The sequence below is a fragment of the Poecilia reticulata genome, chromosome 15, assembly GCF_904066995.2.
Source record: "Poecilia reticulata chromosome 15, P_reticulata-male-v2, whole genome shotgun sequence".
In the NCBI taxonomy this organism is placed as follows: domain Eukaryota; kingdom Metazoa; phylum Chordata; class Actinopteri; order Cyprinodontiformes; family Poeciliidae; genus Poecilia; species Poecilia reticulata.
Genome location: NC_088844.1, coordinates 28,795,728 through 28,817,640, shown reverse-complemented (window position 1 = coordinate 28,817,640; position 21,913 = coordinate 28,795,728). Strand labels below are relative to the sequence as shown.

Genomic DNA, 21,913 nt, shown 5'->3' with positions numbered 1-21,913 from the left:
AAGAGGCTGTGATATTGTGTGGTCAGTCTTAAACTCAAACTCAGTTTATTTCCAACTCTCCAGACTGAAAACACGGCTCTCTGGAGCTCCACAAACAGCGAGATCAGCCAGAACCCGAACTGCTCAGACATTCACCGTCCTTCCAATGAAATGATACAAGCCACTGGAGACTCCCATAAGTTTACCCCATACTGAGTGTGACACATTTATATCTTTGCTCAGAGTGGCAGTATCCTCTCTTGGCTGCTTCTGGTTACTTTTTCCAAAGCCAGGCAAACATTCATCCAGCACACCCAGAGTAACGTCAAACGGCTGTAAAAACCGATGGGTGAAGCAGGTGTAAACACATAAAGATGATAAAAACTTCCCCTCATGGTGATTGTGCATGGTACAGTGGGTACCTTGACTCACTTTGCAGCGGTTTAATTTGAAAAAACAAAACTTCTCCTGGCTTGTCACACAAGTACAGAGCATCTACTGGAACCTGGCTGAAAGGAGCACACAGTGTTCATTGGAAAGGCCAATACTAAATCAGTTAATTCAGACTGATGTCTTTATGATTTGCTGGAGTGCGCCATGCGAGCGAGTCTCCCTGCACTCGTTGGATAAACAAAATTTCCTCAGCTCAAATAAAGTTTGATGAGGAGATAATTTTGCGAGAAGACAGCATAAAGGCCCCTCTCTTGTGCACGAACGCCAGGCAAAAAAAAAAAAAAAATCCCACAAAGTTTGACAAGGTGGTTCAAAAACCCACGGACAAGATGGCAGAGAGAGATATGACGGGCCTGCTGCTCCAGCATGAAGCCCCAAACAGGACTCAGTGGATCAATCTGCAGGAGAACAACTTCACTAATGTCATATCTGTCTCCTCGTTCTCTTATTAGCATTTCATTCATTTGATCTATGCTGCTACTATAGATTAAGTCATAAAGTTAATATAAATGCTGTAAAGGCATTAAATTGCCTTTTGGATCTGCTGTGACTCTTTGTTTTAGCTCCTGTTTAAAGACCAGATTTCCAAATGGTTACTTTGCTTTCACACTTTTTTCTTTGTTATGAAGGGCATAATAACGCAACACAGCTACAAACTGGACATTTCAATTCAGTTCAGGAGCACAAATCCACACACAAAATCCAAATTTACTTTTTTTGCAGATAAATTGTCTAAATTTGTCCTAAACTGTGCTGTCTTTATGCTTCTGTGCAAACTGTGACGTTTTTGTCAAAATTTGTCTAATTCTGCAATGTTTGACCTAAAACCGTCTCAGTGCTGCCCTCTCTTGGTCAGTATAGCTACTGCAATTGAATGTTCCTATTGCTTTCAATATTCCAGCTAGGTTGTGGTCTACGTCACTTAGCCCTAGTTCATTTATAAACATAGACATGAATACTATACTATGGTTATTAAACCTTCTCACTCAGACACACGCCCCCTGGCGGTGAGTCAGGAGTTGCAATAATGAAAAAGTCCCGAATCTGAACGTTTGCGTTCACGTGTTTCTGGTACGTCCATAAATCTGACGTACAAGCGACATCAGCCAACAACAATGGCCGACAAAGGCGCTTCTCTTGGTCCACTGGGAGGTAATTTCTACTTTAAAACACATCTGACTGGATGCTGGTTCAAGTTGTGCTAAATGTAGTTAGTCTATCAGTGAAGATATTCAAGTCTAAAATATGTTTAGCATTCAAGTCAAAGCTAAACATGTTGCAGCAGCGCAGACTTAGGCCAATGTCAGCGTCCACAGTCCACATTTCTAAAGTATCTCTAACGCTGGAAAACTGAATGGCTGGAGTAAAACTTTGCTCCACAGTTTAAAAAAGAATAAGCGTCTTTGTTGTTGAGCTCATGTCTATTTATTCAATAACTTAGCAGCAAAAAGGGATTTTGGAATTGAAAATGTTGCTTATTTTGTTCATATTTATACCAGATTTGATCCTCAATTTGATTAAGAATTTTAATTGAGTCCCATCAATACAGGTAAAACAATAATGGAGAGTAGCAAGAGAAACAATGTTTCTCTGCACTATTCTCAGATTATAGCAGCACCATAACTATAGATGGCCCAACATTAAGAAACGACCTATTCAAAAACAATTAAAACTACTTAAATATATTTATTATGAACCACTAAATCAAAAATAAAAAAAAAATGAATTCAAACCTGGGAGACAAATCCTGAAGCTCGTCCACCTGCAGTGATTTGAAAGCTGACAAAACGTGATTGATTGAACGACCTACTGGTGGATATTTCACTCCACTTGTTTGGCAGCAGCAGATAAAAGTCTGTTACAAATCGTAACACATTTTTCATACCTTGAAAACCCTGGGAACTGTTGTGTATAAGCAGGACATCAGTCAAAGTCAGAAGAGCAGTAAAGGGTTGTGTTTCTTGGATGCAGCTTTGACAGTCGTTTAGTTGCAAACGAACCAAAGAAACGGGAAAACAAATGTCACTTCTCCTCACTCTTTCAGGCCTTTAGGAGCAACGAGTTCCCAAGCAGTTTATCCACGACTTCTGAGTTGGATATGAAGAATTTTGGACATAAAAAGGTCATTCAAATACTTCCACTTTTTGAATGATTGCAGTTTTTGTCTGTCAGAAGCTGCAGATAAAACAAGTAATGCTTTTAGCCTGAATAGAAATCCTCAAAAAAACCCAAACAGAGAGACAAAGTGGTTCTGAAATAACTCACAACCTGCGACATCCTTCACTGGAATTTGACTTCTTTTCAACCAAACATCAGCATGGGTTTTATTTTTATATGATATCAGATCGACCTTTGAAGTCAGAATCCCTAAATGCCAACACATCAATCCCGTTTTTTGTGTTGTGTGTGTGTTTTTCCATCGGCGCTGACTGAGCTAACAATGGGTCGGCTGCCCCGCTCCTCCTCTCAGACACTTACACAATCCCACATATGACAGCAGCTGGTGTTTACCCCTTGCATCCTGCTTGTGGCAGCATCTCACCATTGTTCTGCTTCTGTCTACCTGAGATCACACAACCGCTCCTTCCACCGCTGGACGCAGTGAAACGGGTCCCGTCCTTCGTGTCTTTTGTTTGGTTATCACAAACTGTCTGATTTAAGTGGATGAAAAAAGAGAACACAAAGAAGAAGCTGCGTAAAGAGAAACCCACGCACCAGACCGAGATGTTTAGATTGTTTTTTTTTTAGCAAACTCTTGATTATGACGGGAGGACACATTTGGGAACGCCGCCTCAGCTGATGTCACTCTGAGGGAAGATCTTTGAAGAGGATGGGGGCAGAGGGACATCCAGGCGTCTCAATGCACCACCGCGTTGACTAGTCAAACTTTCACAATGCTAGTGTGTGCTAAGCATAACCTGAGCCTCGTGATGAAAGGCCTCAGCGAAGTGTGGGCGCAGTCAGGAATGATTTAGATCTTTATCTTGAAATGTGAAGGAGTGGGTTGCTTGTATTCTGCTTTTACTGGTCACATTTGCCATCAGCATATTTATCAAATGTTGGAGAGAAATGTCAGAGGACTCAGAAACAGAGTGATACTGCCCTCTAGTGTCTGCAATGCTTACAACACAAAGTCATTTTTGGTCTCAGTAGTTACAGAAAATTGTTTGGACCTTTCTAAAATGACAACTTGTACTTTTTGATACAGTAAAAAAAATTGTTCTTTTAGAAAAACTAAAGTCTTATTTATATTTCTATGCTTTAAACTAAGAAACACATTAAATTACAGGTACATTTTCTTCTACGGGATCTTGATTTTTGTGGAAAATGATGTTTAAACAAAGAAAAACTAATCTAAAAAGTATATTCCTGGTATTTTTACTGTCATTCTGCTGTAAAACTTCAATAAAATTATTCAATGAAAATGGGAAAAAAAACCTGCATTTATAAATACTTTTAAAATCATTAGTTAGCAATTTTAGTCAAAGTCATCAAGAAGGACCAAGCAGTGCCTTGAATACTTTTTCTTACAATGTGACTTATTCTCTATAAATGTTTACCGTAAATGTCATCACTTTACATTGTAATCTGCCATAAATGATAGATGATGGTATGAATATTAATTGTAATTCTCAGGTGAACGATGAGGCTAAGAACTCAAACACTCTGGTAGCTCTGCACTGAGAAAAATTTGACCAATGGTTACTTAAAAAAATTGTGGAAACAAAGTGACACGTAATATAATTGAATAGAATTTAAGTTCTACAATTTTGATTAAAAAGTATTGAATATGTTAACTTAAAAAAATGAAGTACATCTTAATAAAAACAACAGCTGAAATGTGTTTGATTTATTCATATCAATGCTAATGATCATTTATATTGCCCAAAAATATTTAGTAAATCCAAGTAAATTTCACAAGAAAAACTCATTTTTATTTACTAAGTATCTGAGCAAAAATGATGTAGATTTATTAAATATCTGGGGGAAATTTAATCATATTTACTAATAATCTAGGTGAAATTAACTTATATTTATTAATTAAATGGGTGAAATTGATTTACATTTACTAAACATCAACATAAAAATTATTTGGATTAAGTAAATAATACAAATAATATCAATTCATATTGTAGCACATTATTGGTTAATTCAACACATTAAAACTGTTGTTCTTATTAATCTGTAGCTAAAATAATTGATCAATTTTAATTTTTTATTTGTATCATAGCACTTTAAATCTATTCAATAATATTGAATGTCACTTTGTTGCCCTAATTTTTCTGTGTCTAATTTACACAACATCCTGACCAAACTTGAGTGGCATCAAAAAATAACAAATTACAATGCATAAAACAGCAGCAGCATTTATTTGTGCAATTTTATAAAACGTGTTTATCCAGCACCAACTAGTGCAAAATTCCTAAATACAACAATAAAACAGAGAAGGGGCAATATATATCAGTTGTTGTGACTTTTTTACACTTATATGTTGTTCAGTATGATAAGTGACTGATTTACAATTATATGTTAAGCATAGATTACATGATTATTATTAATTGAATTGAACATGATTGTATATAATTACAAGGATGAAGTGAAATATATTTAAGTGCAAGACATGATTTATTTGAATAGAAGAAGCCTTTTATTTTGAAGAATGCTTAAGTATCTGGTTCTGTTTTGTCACTATCTTGCTTTGTTGATATTTTGGTTGTCTTGGTTACGAACAGCTGTTGCCGTTATCAGCTGTCGCCGTTTTCTCTCTTCGATAAAGAACTGAACAGAAAGGTTCAGTAAAAGACATACGAGCCTCCGTTTTGTTTGAAGAAGCTTCACTCCGTAACATCAGTATCAAGTCAAAAACATAGTGCCACTCTGCTCAAAGTATGTAGCACAACTTGAGACAATGACAACAGACGACTGCATAGACACACAAGGAGCAGCGAGCACAGGTGGGATTAAATAAGGGACAGCCTCGAGGGACAGCTGGACGATCAGTGGGTAGACGGACAACAGGAGACACAACACAGAAACCTAGAAAAACACAGAAAAACCAAATCCTCACAGCATCGTGGAGCAGAATTTATTTTGTTTTCATGATGCTGTAATTTCACCACAAAAACTGTTTAGTTACGTTAAAAAAAATAATCATCATGAAATAAAGATTTTTCCACCAGTAACCCAGCAAGAATTTGTTGGTGGCTTGTAGATTACAATCAATCACTCATTGATTTCTATGATTGTGGTTTTTTTTAAGCACAGAATCTGTTTCTTCCAGAAACATTTCCCACATTGCATCACTGAGATTAATTCAGCTCTCCGTATAATCCTCATAATCCCATAAAAGAAGATAATCCCTGACTTTTAAATACCTGAATCACCTTATCTTCCCTTGGAATGTGTTCATCTTTCCAGGTATTTGATTCTTCCTCTGCAGATAGAAGCAGACAGAGGCATGAAACACACACACACCTGTGAGTCACTGTGTTTTTTGGCTACAAACATCTGTAACATTTTGCTGCACATAAGAATTTGACCTAAATATCATCATTTGGACGCATCCTAAATAGAATAAAGAACGCTGTATTTAGTTTAAAAAAAAACACTTCAGACAAGTTAAAACGTCTGAAAATCTAGATGCTCCAGATGTTTTTGGTGCATTTACAGCATTTTCATTGTGCATATTTTTGAAGTGTTATCGTGCATGCACCATGCAGAGGCTGCTGTCCTCCAGGTTGTTCTGGGTTTGACTTTCAGTCTTAGGTCGTTTGTTGTTTGTCTTTCTCCCTATTTTCTGTCCATCTACTGTTCAGTAAACGGCACTAGAGACAAAAATATATATTAAAATAAAGTGTGCTGCAGTAAAATAATCTAAAAACCATTTAGAGACCAGGGCATGGATGAGCAGGAAGAAGAGGACAACGGTCCCATCTTATAAATCGCCTGCTATTTTAGTAAAGTTTAATGAAGTTCCCCGGATGATTGTTGTCCGATTTAACCGAAAATTAAAATTAAATGCGGTTAGTAAGAAACAAGTACTTTATATAGTTTGTAGTAGTTTCCATTTTAAGAAGAAAATCTCATATCCTGCTGGGAAAAAATACATTATTGTTAAGTTGCAGCACTATGAGCTGATTTAGATCAAGGCTTTTGAGTGGCTCAGTCAAAGTTCAGACCTCAATCCAACTGAGAGCCTTTGGCAAGTCTGATGGAGTTTGAGCTTTTTAGCAGAGAATGATGGACAATAGAGTCAGACTTTTCACTTTTATGCAGATTTTTTTTAAAAACCCTTTTACTTTACAATTATGTGTTACTTTGTTTTGTCCACATGCATCGGAATAAGTATATTAAAGTTTGTGGTTTTGTGGTTATGCACTTTTAAAAGACGCTGGGAAACAACAAACTGTTGTATTCCTTACGGCCACCAGGGGGAGACATTTATCTGTTTATCTGTGTAGCAGCGGCGCGTCGCGTTAAATGTTAAATGTTTCCTCCGCACATCTGAAACCTGCTCGACAATATTACTTATGAATTATACATGCATCTTTTTAAAGAGGAAAGTAAAAGAAACAAGTTGAAATATTATTTAGAGCCATTTATTAAAACCACGCTGCCTGTTTTCCTGCTTGGAAAAGCGGAGAGGATTTCTTCAGATCTGCTGATAAAACCAGCCTGTTGTGTTTTGTTTTGGTTGGTGAGAAAACATTGCTCAACTTATTCATGTTCAGTCATTTATATCTACACAGAGTTTCATTAAATGTAGAGAAATAACAGGCAGACAAATGAAGGGAAACATGATAACTGAATTTTCTAGTTAGACGGATTGATTTACATAGGTGACCTGAGACAGAATGAGTCGAGGTAAAATTAGGACCAGATGTTCACTGGAAACCCAGGGAGGAGGAGGAGGAGGAGGAGGAGGAGGAGGAGGAGGAGGAGGAGGAGGAGGAGGAGGAGGAGGAGGAGGAGGAGGAGGAGGAGGAGGAGGAGGAGGAGGAGGAGGAGGGGCCTTCGCTCTGTGGGAGGAGCTTACAGTCTCCTCTGCGCTCAATTTTTATTCTAACAGGTAGTTTAAAACCTAAACTGGTGGAGATCGGCCGCAGCAAGGCGAGAGCTGCGGTTTTCCAGCTTAGAGCGGATCTTTGTGTGAGAGCATGCTGAGCAGGAAGGGCTCCTCCGCGGGCACGGTGGACCGCGGCCGGGTGCGGGAGCGGCTGCAGGCTGCGCTGGCCGGGCTGCAGGAGCTGCGGCTGCTCCGGGACCGGCACGGAGACATGGTGAGCTGGGCTCTGCAGCTGGACCGGGAGGAGCCGGTCAGCGCGCTGCACGCTGACCCGGAGGAGGCTGAGGAGCAGCGGCTGGAGGCGACCCTGACCGCGCTGAAGCAACAGCTGGTAGGAAGTTCAGCTTCTGTCTGGAAAACGCTCAAATAAAGCGCTTTGTGTTTTAAATAATCTACTGGTCACTAAAAAACAAGGAGAAAAATCCAGGGTAGTTTATTTGTCAGCTGACGCTCATGCGCACTCAGCCTGCAATCATTACCAGGACGACAGTTACGCTCTCAGCTGGGGGTCGGAAGCAGGATGGACGTCATAAATCAAGGTTCATTGCAGGCCCCCAGAGGACTTTTTAATTGTTGCTGCGTGCACGCGCGCTCAGTGCGCGAGGGCAAGCCTCAATCATTAACCACTAAATGCCAGGGAATAAAAACAAACGGATTTTTTCTTTCTGCTGTGAATGAGGGGAGAGTCTCATCCCTCAGAGGCCCCATGAGCGCCGCAGACAGCTGGATCTGTTTAGTTTTCCATGACAGGCTTTTTCCACGCAGCCTGCTGGTAAAATCATCGAGGGGAAGTGCAGGGATTAATGTGCTATGCTTGACATCTAGGGTAGAACTGGGCAGATGCATCAAAGGATGTGTCACGGCGTGCACAGGCAGCATAAGGTTCAAATTTGTGGAAACTGATTTCCCCCCCATCTGCAGATTCTACTGATCCAACCTAATCTGCAGATTAAAAAAACATAAACAAGTAGTGTAAATTACAGGAAGTGAGCCAGAGATGGAGCTTTAAGCTCTGCAGTTACAGTTCCTAATCCCAACCCCCAAGCTTTTCCTCTGCTGGTCGTTTACACAATGGCCAGGCCTTCGCTGTGGGGGGGAATGAGTTACCCACCACTGCTTCTTCCAGGCTCCCCCATGTCCTGCTGGGGTTAATCATCAGCCACAGCTGAGGCGCTTTAGTTTCTCCACAGCGGTACATCAGAGCAGTGGTCCTCCAACTTTTCAGAACAAGTAACACCTCAGTCAGTTCCAGGTTTTCCTGGAAGCAGCGCTGACATTTTGAAATCCTGTTACTGCAGCGGGAGCTGGTACAGCTTGATTGATGAAGGAGGTGGAGATGTTAAAAGTTGGTTAGTTTGAAGTTGGAAAATTAACAGAAAGTTTCCTTAAAATCCAACATGGCGTCCAAAACTGTAATATAGTCACAATAAAAACAATTTATTTGCACTTTGGATGGTTTGTATCGTCACTCGTTACATTTTTCACAAACCTTCTGTGACAGTGTTTGATTCTTTAAAAGTCAGAGAAATTATCTAATGTTAGTTTATATCCGCAAACAAACTATTACATAAATATGCACCAAACTATTTGATATCAGACTATTGCTGTCAACTTTTATGCTATGAAAGTAAATTATAAACAAAATGCTAAAATTACACACCAATTTTATTTTTGTTTATTTTGGTTATTAAGCTTATTTGGGATGTTTGGCTGTCATAAAATATTGCAATATCCAAGTTGTTAGTATGAAAAGTCCTAATTGGTACTCAAATAGATCAAAAATACAAAATGAACAAAAATAACAAAGGAAGGATTTTTATTGTAAAAATTCTTCAGAGAGCCATTAAATCCAAACCGGTTACCTCTGTGGTACCTGGATATCAGAGCTTCTTTCCTCAAAGAAAGATGTACTGTGTGTACGTTCATGTTTATACTTTGTACCGTAGTAATAAAACATGCAGTTTCAGTCGTTATTTACACGGTGAAAGTAATATTGATTTTTAAAAGGCCACATTTCACCTTCTTTTTCCTTTTTCAGTAAATGTGTTACCAGGGATGGAGGGCATGAGTGAATGCCCCCTGAAATGTCAGACCTTACCAAATATTGATATTGATATTGTGACTCACATATTGATATTGGTTGTGCTTTGATATATTGTGGACTTCCAGGCTTGTTCTGCATAACTTGCAACACTGAAACTGTTTAGAAAAACGTCCCGCTGTCTGTCTGTTTGCTGCATCACTCTGTTTTAGAGGCTCGTTTTAAACTGACAGCTTTGTGCATTTTTTTCGTTTGGCCGTCGTTTTTCAGTCTCGTCTACGGAAGCAGGATGTTGGCCTGAAGACTCACCTGCAGCAGCTGGACCAGCAGATCAGTGAGTTGAAGTTGGATGTGAGCAAGGCCTCCACTGATCAGCTGGAGAGTGACAGCAGGCCCAGCTCAGGTGTGTAGGCAGGCAGCCATGTGTGGTTCATGTTTCAGAGACGATCTCACATACAGGCAGACGGGCTGGTCCCAGTGAGGGGTGTGGTTCCAAAACTGATTTGTCATCACTTTTTCATAAGTTTAAAATAGAAAGATTTTCTCCAGCTGTATGGAGAAATTTAGCCATTGCTAATCCAGTCAGCTGACTGAGAGAGTTTTCCTTTATTAAACTATATCAGCTCTGTGCACCAATTATATCAAGCCAACGCTGTTTGGGTAGCTGCCGGCTGTAAAGCAGCAGACTGCAGGCTAGCTGCATGAGCCGCTAACCCAACCATTAGCCTGCTAGCACCATCTTATCTTACTTCTGTTTTCCTGCAGAGAGCAGAACAAACAATGTTCTGTTCACTTGATACCTACTTTATTTTGAAAGGGAGTTAATTCTATATCTTCGCTTAAGTCTGTATAAAAAAAAAGTTAAATGTTTGCTAAATGCTCCAGATAACATTTCTGCACCTCTTATGATCAGTATCTTACTATATGTTTGTTGCTTTAAATATAATGGCTTATTTTCTTCCGTTTAAAGCAGAAATGTGTAACATGATCTAACTGATTTTATTTAATCCACAAAAAAATTCCAATTGCTGCTTGAAAAATATATAAATAATTACAGTTACAACAATGTAATATCTATAGTATTTATTGATTTTGATGCACAGACTTAAGCACAAATATAGAATGAAAACCAGTGAAATCGTTTGGTTTGGAATTAAATGTTATGCTTTTATAGCATAACACTGAGAGGATAACAAGTTGGTATTAGCAGATTAATTAGCTCGGTTAGTTAGCCTGCAGTCTGCTGCTTTACACTGTGCAGCTTGTTGCTAGGCAGCTGTAGCAGTGATGGATGTTGTGTTTTTAGTTTCCACACATGACTGTTTGTGCTTTTGCGACTGGACTCTCTGGCACTTTGTCATTGAAAAGTCTTTCAGCCACAGGAACGGTGTGACGTTGCTGCAGTTAGCCGGAGCATGCGTATGCAAACGAACTGACCTGGATTGATTCCTGCTCTCCCAGGTTTCTATGAGCTCAGCGACGGCGGCTCTTGCTCCAGGTCCAACTCCTGCACATCTGTTTACAGCGAGTCCCTGTCATCCTCCCAGACCAGCCTCATTCCCCTGAGCCCAACCGGCTGCCACGTTAGCCCCCCACCACAGGTTGATGTTTTCCACCGCCGCTCTGTTGATGAGAGCCCTGGCCAGCCCAACCCTCCACGGACCACAGGCCTCCATCTTGGCAGCAGCAGAATCCGAGCCAGCGCCATAGGCACAGATTATCAGACACGGCCGAGGCCGGTGTCAACAGGTAATAACATCTTCATTTTATTTCAGACAGCCTCTGCTGTTGTAATGGCTTGTTTTTGCTCAGCAGCTCAACACATATTTTGCTGCCTAATAACATAGTTTCCATGAGTGGAGTCAAAAGTTGATGACTGTTTTTGTCTGCATCAGGAGATCTTGAAAGAATCATGGCTCAAGGATTGGGCTGCTTCAGGTCTGCAGATGCAAAGAAACTCCCAGTGTGTCCGAAACAGAAGATCTCCCCTGTGGATCCCAAATTCCAGCGTCATCTGGAGACATGTGGTGGCACTGAAGTTTACCCGTACCCCAGTCCTCTGCATGCTGTGGCTCTCCAGAGCCCGATCTTCTTCCAGGGGGGTGAAGACGGGAAATTGGTTCTCCAAGAGGGGCAAGGAGCCTCATCGAACGGCTACGACTCTCTCCAAATGGGTTACAAAAACAAGAGCCTGGGCTACATTGACAAGCTCCTCCAGCGCACCTTGAGCAAAAGCCAAATTAATGCAAGTGCAGAGACAGTGGAGATACAAGACAGCAATCAGAGGAAGCCAGCTGAAAATATAAATGTGTCTTTTGAAGTGTCTCAAAAACATGAGTACAGTTTAATTCCTCCTCAAGCTAAAAACCAAAATCTTCCAGTGAACGGTGAGCAGAACAGGAACCGTACTGTATACTCCAACCAAGAGCTGAATGATAGGAAGAGCCACGAGTCACTGAGAGGCCCAGAAATTCAATGCAGGTATTCCTATCTCACTGTCATGAAGGAGTACAGCTCTGATGAAGTTTCACACTCAACCCTAACGAAGAACGACAAACCCAAAACAGAAAACTCAGGCTTCCCAAGGAATCATTCTGATAAAAACTGTGGTGAGACAGTTGAGACAGCGATGAGGAAGAGTCACTGGCAAAGACCGGTTGTTCCTCAAACGTCAAGCACAGAGAGTCCAGGCTTTGAGGTCCAGAGCAGTCATACAAACTCTCCTGAGTTTGTCCATGCCAAGTTTGTCCCTGCCTCCTCACAGAGGGTCAAGGTTAGACAAGCGGACCGCAAAACCAAGGCTGTGAAACTCAAACGAAAAAGCTCAGACAAGCCCCGAGTGTTGAGACAGCAACACAGCTTCTCATCCGGTGAAAGAACCAAAGAGGTCGGCTTTGGAGCCAGAGGGGAGCAGAGGAGATCAGGAAAGGGGAAAGTCAGTGAGAAAGGTAGCGCCTGGCAAACGCACGAACACAGACAGCGGTCCAGCTCCGAGTCCAGTCTCTACAGTCCTGGAGTCAGAATCACCCAGAAGGGCCACCCTAAACCACATCCAGTCCCTGCTTCATCAAAGCTCAGCAAGAACCGTAGACCACAGTCCATGGAGTACGAGCATCCAGTTGAGCAACGAAGAAGGAGACAGGCAACCCCCAAATGGCAATCTGATGTGGACATTTACCAGGCACCCTTTCTTCAGCACCAGAGGTCAAAGGAGAGCATGCAGATGGTCCGAAGTCTTAAGCCAGGTCAATGGATCGGACCTTCACACCCTTTCCACTTCTCCATGTCGTCCAGCTCTTTCCTCCAAAGTCTTAATGCCAGGTATCCTCCAGCTCCCTTCCACATGACCAGCATCTACCCACCCAGATGTGAGTCTGAGTACTCAGCTGAGTGCGCCTCGTTGTTCCACTCCACCATCGCCGAAAGCAGTGAGGGTGAGATGAGCGACAACACCACCAACCGCTTCGGAGACAGCGAGTCCAGCCAGAGCTCCCAGTCCTTCTCTGACTCCGACAGCAGCCTGTCCCTGGATGAGGAGGAGCGGGTGGAGATAAACGAGGCGGCGGAGGGTGGGATGGTGTGGGCCGAGGCGGCTCTGGGGCCCACCGCAGCCGGGCAGCCCCTCCGTCAGCTCCCACCGCGCCCCGAGCCTACGGCCTGCCGCATCAAAGCTTCCCGAGCCCTGAAGAAGAAGATCCGGCGATTTCAGCCAGCCTCCCTGAAGGTCATGACCCTGGTTTAGATAAAAGATGCCCTGCGGCAAGAAGGAAGACTCCTCTGTGTGGGAAAGCCCCTCTGTGTGGTGGGAACTGCTTTAAAAAATAGCTTAACCAGATCTAATGAAGTCTCTAGGACAATACCTTTAATCTGGACTGCATTCATCAAACACAAACAAGGAGATTGTATGAAAGCATATATAACACTATAATCACAATTAAACTTCCTGCTAAAGGACTTAAGTGTTCAAACACATTTCTGTCTTTTGTATTTTCTTTTAGCAAGTAACTGTTTTCTGTTCTGCTTTAATTTTCCTTACATATTGCAATTATTGATGTTTGACTCATAAGAATAAACTGATATTTAATTAATGCTGGGCCGGTTTTCTCTGAGAATTATCATCCAAGTTTTTCTGTACGTTTACCAAGCTAACAAGAACATCAAGATGTCGCCCTGGCGCTACTGCCGCAGGTTTTCTTCATAAACATGACTAAAATGATCTCGTCTGGTTAACTCTGTCCCCTCTGGGTTTCTATTTATCTGCCATAATGGAAGCAATCTCCTGCTAATCTTCACAAACATCCCGCTGAGACGGACCAGTTTAGCATAGATAGCTCTCATGGCCCCCCGCCTTATCTGGCTTCCTGACTCGGCTCAGCCGTTCGTTTTAATAAGCCGCAGCTTCAACAATCAGACCAGACAGTCGTGTTTAATTAGAGGGTGAAACTCATCAGCTTCCCTCTTTTCCCTGCAGGCAAACATTTACAGAGAATAAACTGAAAACACACCCACTCCTTAAGAGTTTCACAAACAGACATTAGCATGATGAGGGCTGAAGTTGGGCCCAGTGAACATATAGAGAAATGCTGGAATTAAAAAAGTATTTGCACCATGAGAGAGTTTTCTGTTGCTGGTTTGGGTTTAAAGATAAACGGGAATGTGCAGCGTAAGAAGCGTCCACAGAGGGTGGCGGATGACTGAGGCTGGAATCTGATTTGAACCTTATGATTCATGTGAGCTGCGTTTCTTGATGGTCCCACTGCTAAGGGCGGCACCAACATATGAAAGGAGAGAAAAAAGATTTCTGTCAGTTGAGCAGTTAATGTACAGTATATTTCCATTAAAAATGCAAATATGTGTTATTGTTATAACATATGACTTTATGCAACAGTTATAATGTTGATTTTGGTTCAAGATATAAAGTTTTCTGTGATGTCCAAAAAATAAACAAGCAAAAAAAAACAAAGCAAAATGACTAAATGTTGTGCTGTGAATTTGGTTTTAATTTAATTGAACACGTGTGCATATTAGTGCTGTCAACGGTAATACATGGGATTAATCTAAAGAGCATTAATATTACATAATGCAGATTAATCGTATTGCCTACTGTGACCTTTTCACTGAAACACAACCAGTTTACAGAGATTTATCCTAGAAATTTAGGAGAAAAACCTTGGAAATTTCCGAGCTCTGAAAGTGAAAAACGTGCTAGAATAAACTCAGAAATTTTGAATTAATCTCAGAAATGTTCTAGAAAAAACTTGGAAAGTTCTGAGTTTCAAAAGTTGAAAATCTTTGAAAATTTCCAACTTTTTAGCTGAAATTTACTACAATTTTTCTATCTATGCTGTCAAAAGTTTGGGACAATAAAACATTTTCATAAAGGTTTTTTTCAAAATATGCATTTTTACATTTCAAGCTCACAAAATGAAGCTTAGTGATTAATCAGAGTGATTAATCTGATTACATTTTTTAATAGATTGTCAGAACTGTATATATATATATATATATATATATATATATATATATGGAAACCGAAAAGGGAACCACAGGAGAGACTCACCACCGCTGATGACGGACGATAAGAAGCTGTTCATTATTAAGCAGCTGCACAAAGTGTCTCAATAGTCTTGTTTCTAAAATCTGCCGTGGCGTCTTTCCATTACGATTCTTTCAGAGTCAGGGTGAGGAAAAGGGCAGTTCTGAAGGGAGTCAGCCCTTCTGGAAGTCCAAACATTATTTCTCTAGTATTAAACTTTTCTGCCATCATGAAGCTGCCATGACCTTAAAGCTCCCAACTAAGAAGCTTACAGGGCTGATTAACTCGAACATTTCATCAGATTTCCCTTTGAAGTTTGTTATGGAAACCATTATTTTAGGACTCATGAATCATTTAGTAAATCTCCGTCTCAGAATGCTTTGATTTCGTACAGAGGAGGGAGTTTTTACATCCAAATGCATGTTAATTCAGCAGCATTGTTTCCTCCCTGAATTAAAACACAAGGCAGGTCCAAAGGCCAAAGCAGAAACACGCACATGAAAGAGCGCTCTAGGTTTATAAAGTTGCCAGAGTTTGAAACGGCTTATGGAGGTTCGCAGCTCCAGCTGACCTCTGTCCTCTCTGCAGGAGCGACAGCAAGCGGTCGGCAGGATTAGCGCTGTTGTTTTGAGCCCGGCTCAGAGGGAGCAGGACAAAACTGGACTTGTCTTTGATGTTGAGTAAAACCGTGTCGTTGATCTGACTTTACCGACCTCAGCCCTGAGCAGACAGCGGCCCAACAAAGGAAAGGTCGGGGCAATGGCCTGGATGTTCCTCTCTTTTTGGGGTCTTTTAGTGTTTAGCAATTACTTTCTTTTCATTCATTCCTTAAATCTGACATAAGAAGGTAGGGCCCACCTGCTGAGTGCTGCAAACATTTTTACTTGAGCAACAAAATGAATGAAACATGAAATAAACTTTCACCAACTGCTATGCATGTGCACACCTGCAGATCAGATGCACTTGTGATATTCCATCAAGTGTGAAGTTGAGCGCAGAGAGCAGATTAGTGCCACAATGCTCCATGAAATTCCCCATAATAGGTGCGCGTCGGTCTGGAAGTCATGTGGGATCTTATGCAAACTGCTGGCTTTCAGAGTAATAAACCCTGCATGCATGGACACACATCCAATCAAGATCGTTATCACCAGACCTGCCAGTTACAGGTTGCTACTGTAGCTAACGGCTACAAGGACGACGGTTTCCTTGTGTTTCATGTTGTTAGAAATACAGACGTTTACGTTTGCTCATCGTAGATGTGAATGCTGTGTTTATTTGGGGATTTTAATTATTTATTTGAGCCATTCTCTTTCCAAGGTGGGATGGTTACATAACATGAAGTACAATGGGTCTTAAAAACATGGTCTGGGTGAACAAGTTCAGGCATTTGTGTGGCTTTTCTTGGTCAAATATGTACACACATTCACCCAAATCTCGTAATAAGTGGTATTAAAGGTTCCTGAGTGAGTTATGATTTGGCAAGACCAGAAACTATTAACTTTTGGTAAGTGAAGATAGTTTTTGTTTGCCAGAATCAAGAAGAAGAAACGAAGTAAAAGGAACCCTGAGAATCCCAGAAGGAATTGATCAAAGTTTTTTATCAATCTGTTTCTAAACAGCTGTAGTTTCTTAGAAAAGCTATTTTAATAACTGTTTGTAGGTTTGAGTTATTCACTGTCTGCATTCCCTTTGACCGTGTAATTACGCAATTTGACATTAGAAATGTAAATTTTCTTAATGGAAACAGTTATATCCAAACAACTCTCATTTTTTAATAAAAAGTTTGGTGAAAAGAAGCTGTGTATTTTTTTGGCATGTTAAAATTTCTATATTTCACAAAATTGCAGTTGAAGCATTTTTTCGCATCATACGAGTCACATGATCAATGTTGCCACTGACAGAAACCACGAAGAAGACGTCGACAATAAGTAGTTGGCAGATGATGGCGTTTTTAGTGACTTATCAAACATGAACAAACATATTCACATGAGATTTTAATTGTGTGTCTTATTTAATGGAAACACCACAATTGCAAAATTGTGTTTTTTCAATATTAGCAGAAAGTTTTGCGGACACTTGTAAGCTGTCTGTAAGACCCGAGGAGTCGGATTTGAATATTCATGAACCGGCGGACATGATGTCTGCAGACAGAGAGCTGATCAGTGTGGAGGAGGGTAATTATGAGGCTGTTTTTGGTTCGTTTGTTTTTTACATGTCCTGTCCGGCAGTGTGGCACAAGTTAATACAAGATTTTAATTAGCAGCAACCGCGCCCCAATGTACAGTGTGTAATTATGAGTTCAATGCTGCAACTTCTGGAGAAGACAGAGGAAGATTTCACAGTCATGCAAGCAGCACGTGTCTCTGAAGAACAGGTGAAGAAACCAGGAGCGTTGAAGCTCTGGTCTGTGGGAGTTACAAAACCCCAGAGTTTAATAATATGCTTGATATGCATCTTATTCTTTGTTTCTTTCCAATAAAGTTCATGTGTGAATATTGGTGTACATCTTTTGACTGCATTATGTAAATCCAAAATGTTGAAAAAATTGACTTTGACTCCTGAAAGCTGATACTCTCCAGTGGAAATCTGTGGACTGATCTTAAAATCGTAGTTAGTCTGAGTTCCAGAGTGCTTCCTCTTTACAGCCAGAATGTTGTTTGTTGATGCTACATACTGTGTGGTTGAGGTAGAAGTTGTGAAAACAAACTTTAAGATGTCTGTGTTGTCTGTTGTCATTTCATCAGTTCATTAACGATGAATCATTAAAACCACCAACTGAAACATCACTGCTGCTGGGTGAGTCCAATTAAATGTCCGAACAAAGCAAAAACACAAGCCTCGCTTTCCTCACTGTCTAACTGCAGCAGAACCTGCTTAGAGGTTAAAAACAGGAGTCAGTCTACAGCAACGTGTTACAGAAGGTCACTGTACACAGCCAGGCTATTTTAATCTATTCCCTCCTGATTTCCATATCAAAGCTCATCCATAGCTAGCTGAGTATGTTTCTGTAGATCTAATGAGTTTGTGACAATGCAATGTGCACAACAAGAACACCAACCAAGAGTGGGCTGAAGAGGGACTGATACTAATTAAATTCTGGCTTTGTTTACACTGGATCACAGATGGAGGAGGGGCTCAACCCCCCAAACCAAGCAGCCCGTCTGCCTCAAAACACACAGCAAATAATCATCCAATCTCCAGCCTGCCTCCAGAGCCGTTTTGTTCCTGTTTTCTTGTTTACTCCGGTTGCCACGTGTCACGTTGTCTGACTGTTTTCTGCTCTGTTGTCTCAGATACGAGTCGCTGGATGTTCTTGAGGCCGTTCCGCTTCACCGGCGCTGAAACTGTGGCGAAGGCGTCGGGCCTCAGATGTGGAGTTAGCGAGCTGACAACTGGGAGCTCAGAAACTCATTACCACCTCGATGAGAGAAGCTTTCCACGCCCACCTGAAGCAAACCCCCGTCAGCCGAAGGGGCGACATGCTTTTTCACTTCTCTGACAAGGAAAACAGGAGAAACTCCAAATATTTAACATACATTTAAGTCAAAGTAATGGTTAATTCTTATGGGAGTTGTTCTTTTAACCTTAAAAACTTCAAACGAATGATATCTGATATTTCTGTGGGGCTCTGCCTTGTTAACAAATGTGTTTTTCTTAAGAATCTGCAGTTTGTGGAAGCATGTAGTTGAATTTTAGGGCTGCAGTATATAATGAAAGCATCTAGTTGCAGTATTATTGCTGAATATTGTGTTTTCTTTTCATATTTTCACCATTATCTGCAGGCAGAGTTTCTGCAAACTGCAGCACCGGAGCTGCATGTGACTGAACTGAACTGTTACAAAATCAAATAATGTTTTTTACGTCAGTAAGAAAAGGTAATTTTAGCAGGTCTTCTGTGTTTTTATTCAGTGTCTGCATATATAATTTTGCTTTGTTTTGACTTTTGTTTTACTTTTAAACATGCGATTTATATTTTTAAGTGGGTTACTTAAATATTCTCAATTCCATATACATGCAAAAAGCTCAGCCAGCTTGATCACAAAACCCTGGAGTATCAATTATGATACAAACTAAATAGAGATAAAATACTCCTGTCATTTTAAAGGCATTCAATAAACATTTTCTTTAATGAAAATCAATATTTTCTGATAATTATTTGTCATATCTATTTCTAAACGGAGAAACATTTCCTGACAAAATCTAAGTTTTGACAAACTTTGATGACTTAAACTGAAATCCTAAAGTGTTTTCATGAAACTTGACCGCATGACAGCCACGTTCCAAAACTGCCACCGTTCAAGTCTGCAGCTTTATATGAGATTATATCTCATATGATATGAGACAAACAATGGACTGTTTTAAAGGCCGGTGGATGGAATGATGATAAGAGTCAAATTAACCCCTAAAAAAGCCCCTGGACACAGATTAAAACTGGTTTTGGATTCGGTAACGATACGTTTCTGGGTTCTCCCTTTATAAAACCTGAGTACTTGAACTGGTTAATTCAAGAAAATCAACTCTACAACGTCGTTGGTGGATTCAAAGCTTCTGAAGTGTCACCAAAGTAAAGTAAAAAAACGTTACTTTTACAGTAAAGTTAATTAGGTTTAAATATAAGCCACGACATCTTTTACCAGAACCAAAGCTTCCATGTGCTCCGCTGCATGGGGGATGGGTTCTGCTGTGTGTGGGATGGCTCTTGTCCCTTTCCTTACTGTACATATGAATGGAGCTGGACTGGAATGTCCAACCTCATGAATGTCAATTGTCTGATCCCCGAGTTAAGGAGCAGGCTTCTCTGCCTGGAGAGCACAAAAGAGATAGAGAGTGGAGGGATGAGGCGACACAAAGCCGAGGAAACGAGGCGAGCGGCCCGAAAAAGACGGGTGTGAAAGATCTGGACCTGCAGAGACAGAGCATGGAGATGCGAGGAAACAGCAGAATAAAGGACATCTCTGGGATGATGATGATGATGATGATGATCCTCTTCTCAGACTCTTCCTCTGCCACCACCTGCTTCTCTTCAAGCACATCCTGTCATTTAATACCTAATCCCTTCATTCACCACAGCGCGTTTGCTGACCATTGTCTCAACTCGCTTCAAGCTGTGGTCAAAACGCGGTTCAAAAGTTCGCGGAAGATGGGGAGTCCGCTCTAACAGAAAGTGTGTTCTCAGAGATTAGGCTAGTAGACGAGACTAGATAGATTAATCTGCAAAAAATATCGAAACACGACACATGGCTGGAGGGGAAATAAATCCTAAAACTGCAGGACTCACATGCTGGCAAAGAAAGCAAAATGATGCTAATTAGGTTTCTCATCAGTTTGTTGATGGTTACCATAGAAACATGAGCCTGTTAGCAGGAAACCCAGCCGAGGTGACAGCTGTCTGATTGGCTTATTAAACGTCTGTTGTCACTTCTGTTAAAACAAAACCAATGTTGGGTCATGACCCCAGTTCTGGGTCAAATATGAACCGATCATTTTCAAACCCAAAAATAAGTTTAAAGAATGAAACAAGTAGATTTTTAAAGGAGTAATATTTGGTTTGAAAGGAATAAATGTTCCACTTACTTCTGTAGAAGATTAAAACAATTTTTTAATATAATAAAACTGCACAGTACTCAATGACTGTTGATTGGTCTCTACAGTAATTTGAAGTTGTGTGTGAGTGTGTGTGTGTCCTGGTGTGTATCCAGGTAAACAGGCACAGATAATGGATGGATGGAAGAAAACATGAAGCTGGTTCAATATGATCATTTCTTTGGTCAAAGTATGAATGTTTTACAAAGATATTACGAACTTGTTCAAAAGTCACTAACACAACTCAGACATTAACCTTTGTTTACATATTTACCATTTTATGTTGTTTGTTGCTATGGTTTCTCAGTTTTCTGTTGTTTTTTTCCCTCTTTCTGAAGGTTTATCCTTTTATCCTTCTGTCCATTAAATTTGAAATAATCCCAAAACAGTTTGGGATTATTAAAGTTTCATTCATATACATAAAGTGGAGGATGATATTAAAAGCTGTAATAATCCACTTGTAAAAGTAAATATGTCGGGATCACTTTGGCACACGGACAACATTTATAAGTGCCTGTCTGCAGGATGCAGCCACCCTCATGTGTCAATATTTAGATATGTTGAGAGATATGCAGTGAGTTTTCCACTCTGTATAATATTTTGCATGTGGGATGAAAAGTAATTTTGATCCTATTTGAGCAGAGCAGCTTCCTCGTGTCTGCTGCATTGAGAACCATCTGTGTTTTCCCTGCTAAAAATTATGCACTAATTTGTGTTTTCGTCTGTCACATAAAATCCCAATAGGATCCGTTGGCATTTAAGGAAGCAGGTTTGGAAAAGTTCCAACATAGTAAATATTAAACTTAAATTACAAAAAGACTTAAGAATTATTCTGAGAAATTGCAAAGTGTTGAAGGAACACAAACATAAAACCTTCAATGATTACAAATACTCTGTGCTGCAATAGGAAAGCAGAAATGATAAAAAGTTCAGACAGAAAGAAATAAAGCTAAAAAGAGAGTTCTGAAAACACGGGAGCAGTAAAATCCCTAAAGTGTATCAGTTTACTTGTGTTTGGCTCAAAATGTAAATGCTTTTTGTAAGCTCAAACTAGAAAAACAGCCTTGCTTTCCTGCTTGGGTAGGCAAAGATAATTACTCCACAAACTCTGTGTAGCTTCGGGGGGAACCAAGGTGAGCAGTTTTCCAATGAGCTCATTAGGAAGATGGTTGTAATTTTGTGGAGCCGTTTCAGGTGGATGCAGTTGTTTTGCTCCTTTATCACTCCCAGCGTCTCTCCGTCAGGTCGTCCTGGC

The 21,913-nt window shown here is 40.6% G+C and overlaps 1 protein-coding gene across 1 annotated transcript; it reads left to right on the top strand.

Annotated features, from left to right (window-relative positions):
* The first annotated feature begins 7,491 nt into the window (after nucleotides 1-7,491).
* dact2 (dishevelled-binding antagonist of beta-catenin 2) lies at nucleotides 7,492-13,627 on the top strand. The gene is made up of 4 exons (XM_008430086.3): nucleotides 7,492-7,829; nucleotides 9,810-9,942; nucleotides 11,001-11,288; nucleotides 11,435-13,627. The coding sequence occupies exons 1-4, from the start codon at nucleotides 7,590-7,592 to the stop codon at nucleotides 13,279-13,281; spliced, it is 2,508 nt and encodes an 835-aa protein (XP_008428308.2). The 5' UTR covers nucleotides 7,492-7,589; the 3' UTR covers nucleotides 13,282-13,627.
* The last annotated feature ends 8,286 nt before the right edge of the window (nucleotides 13,628-21,913 follow it).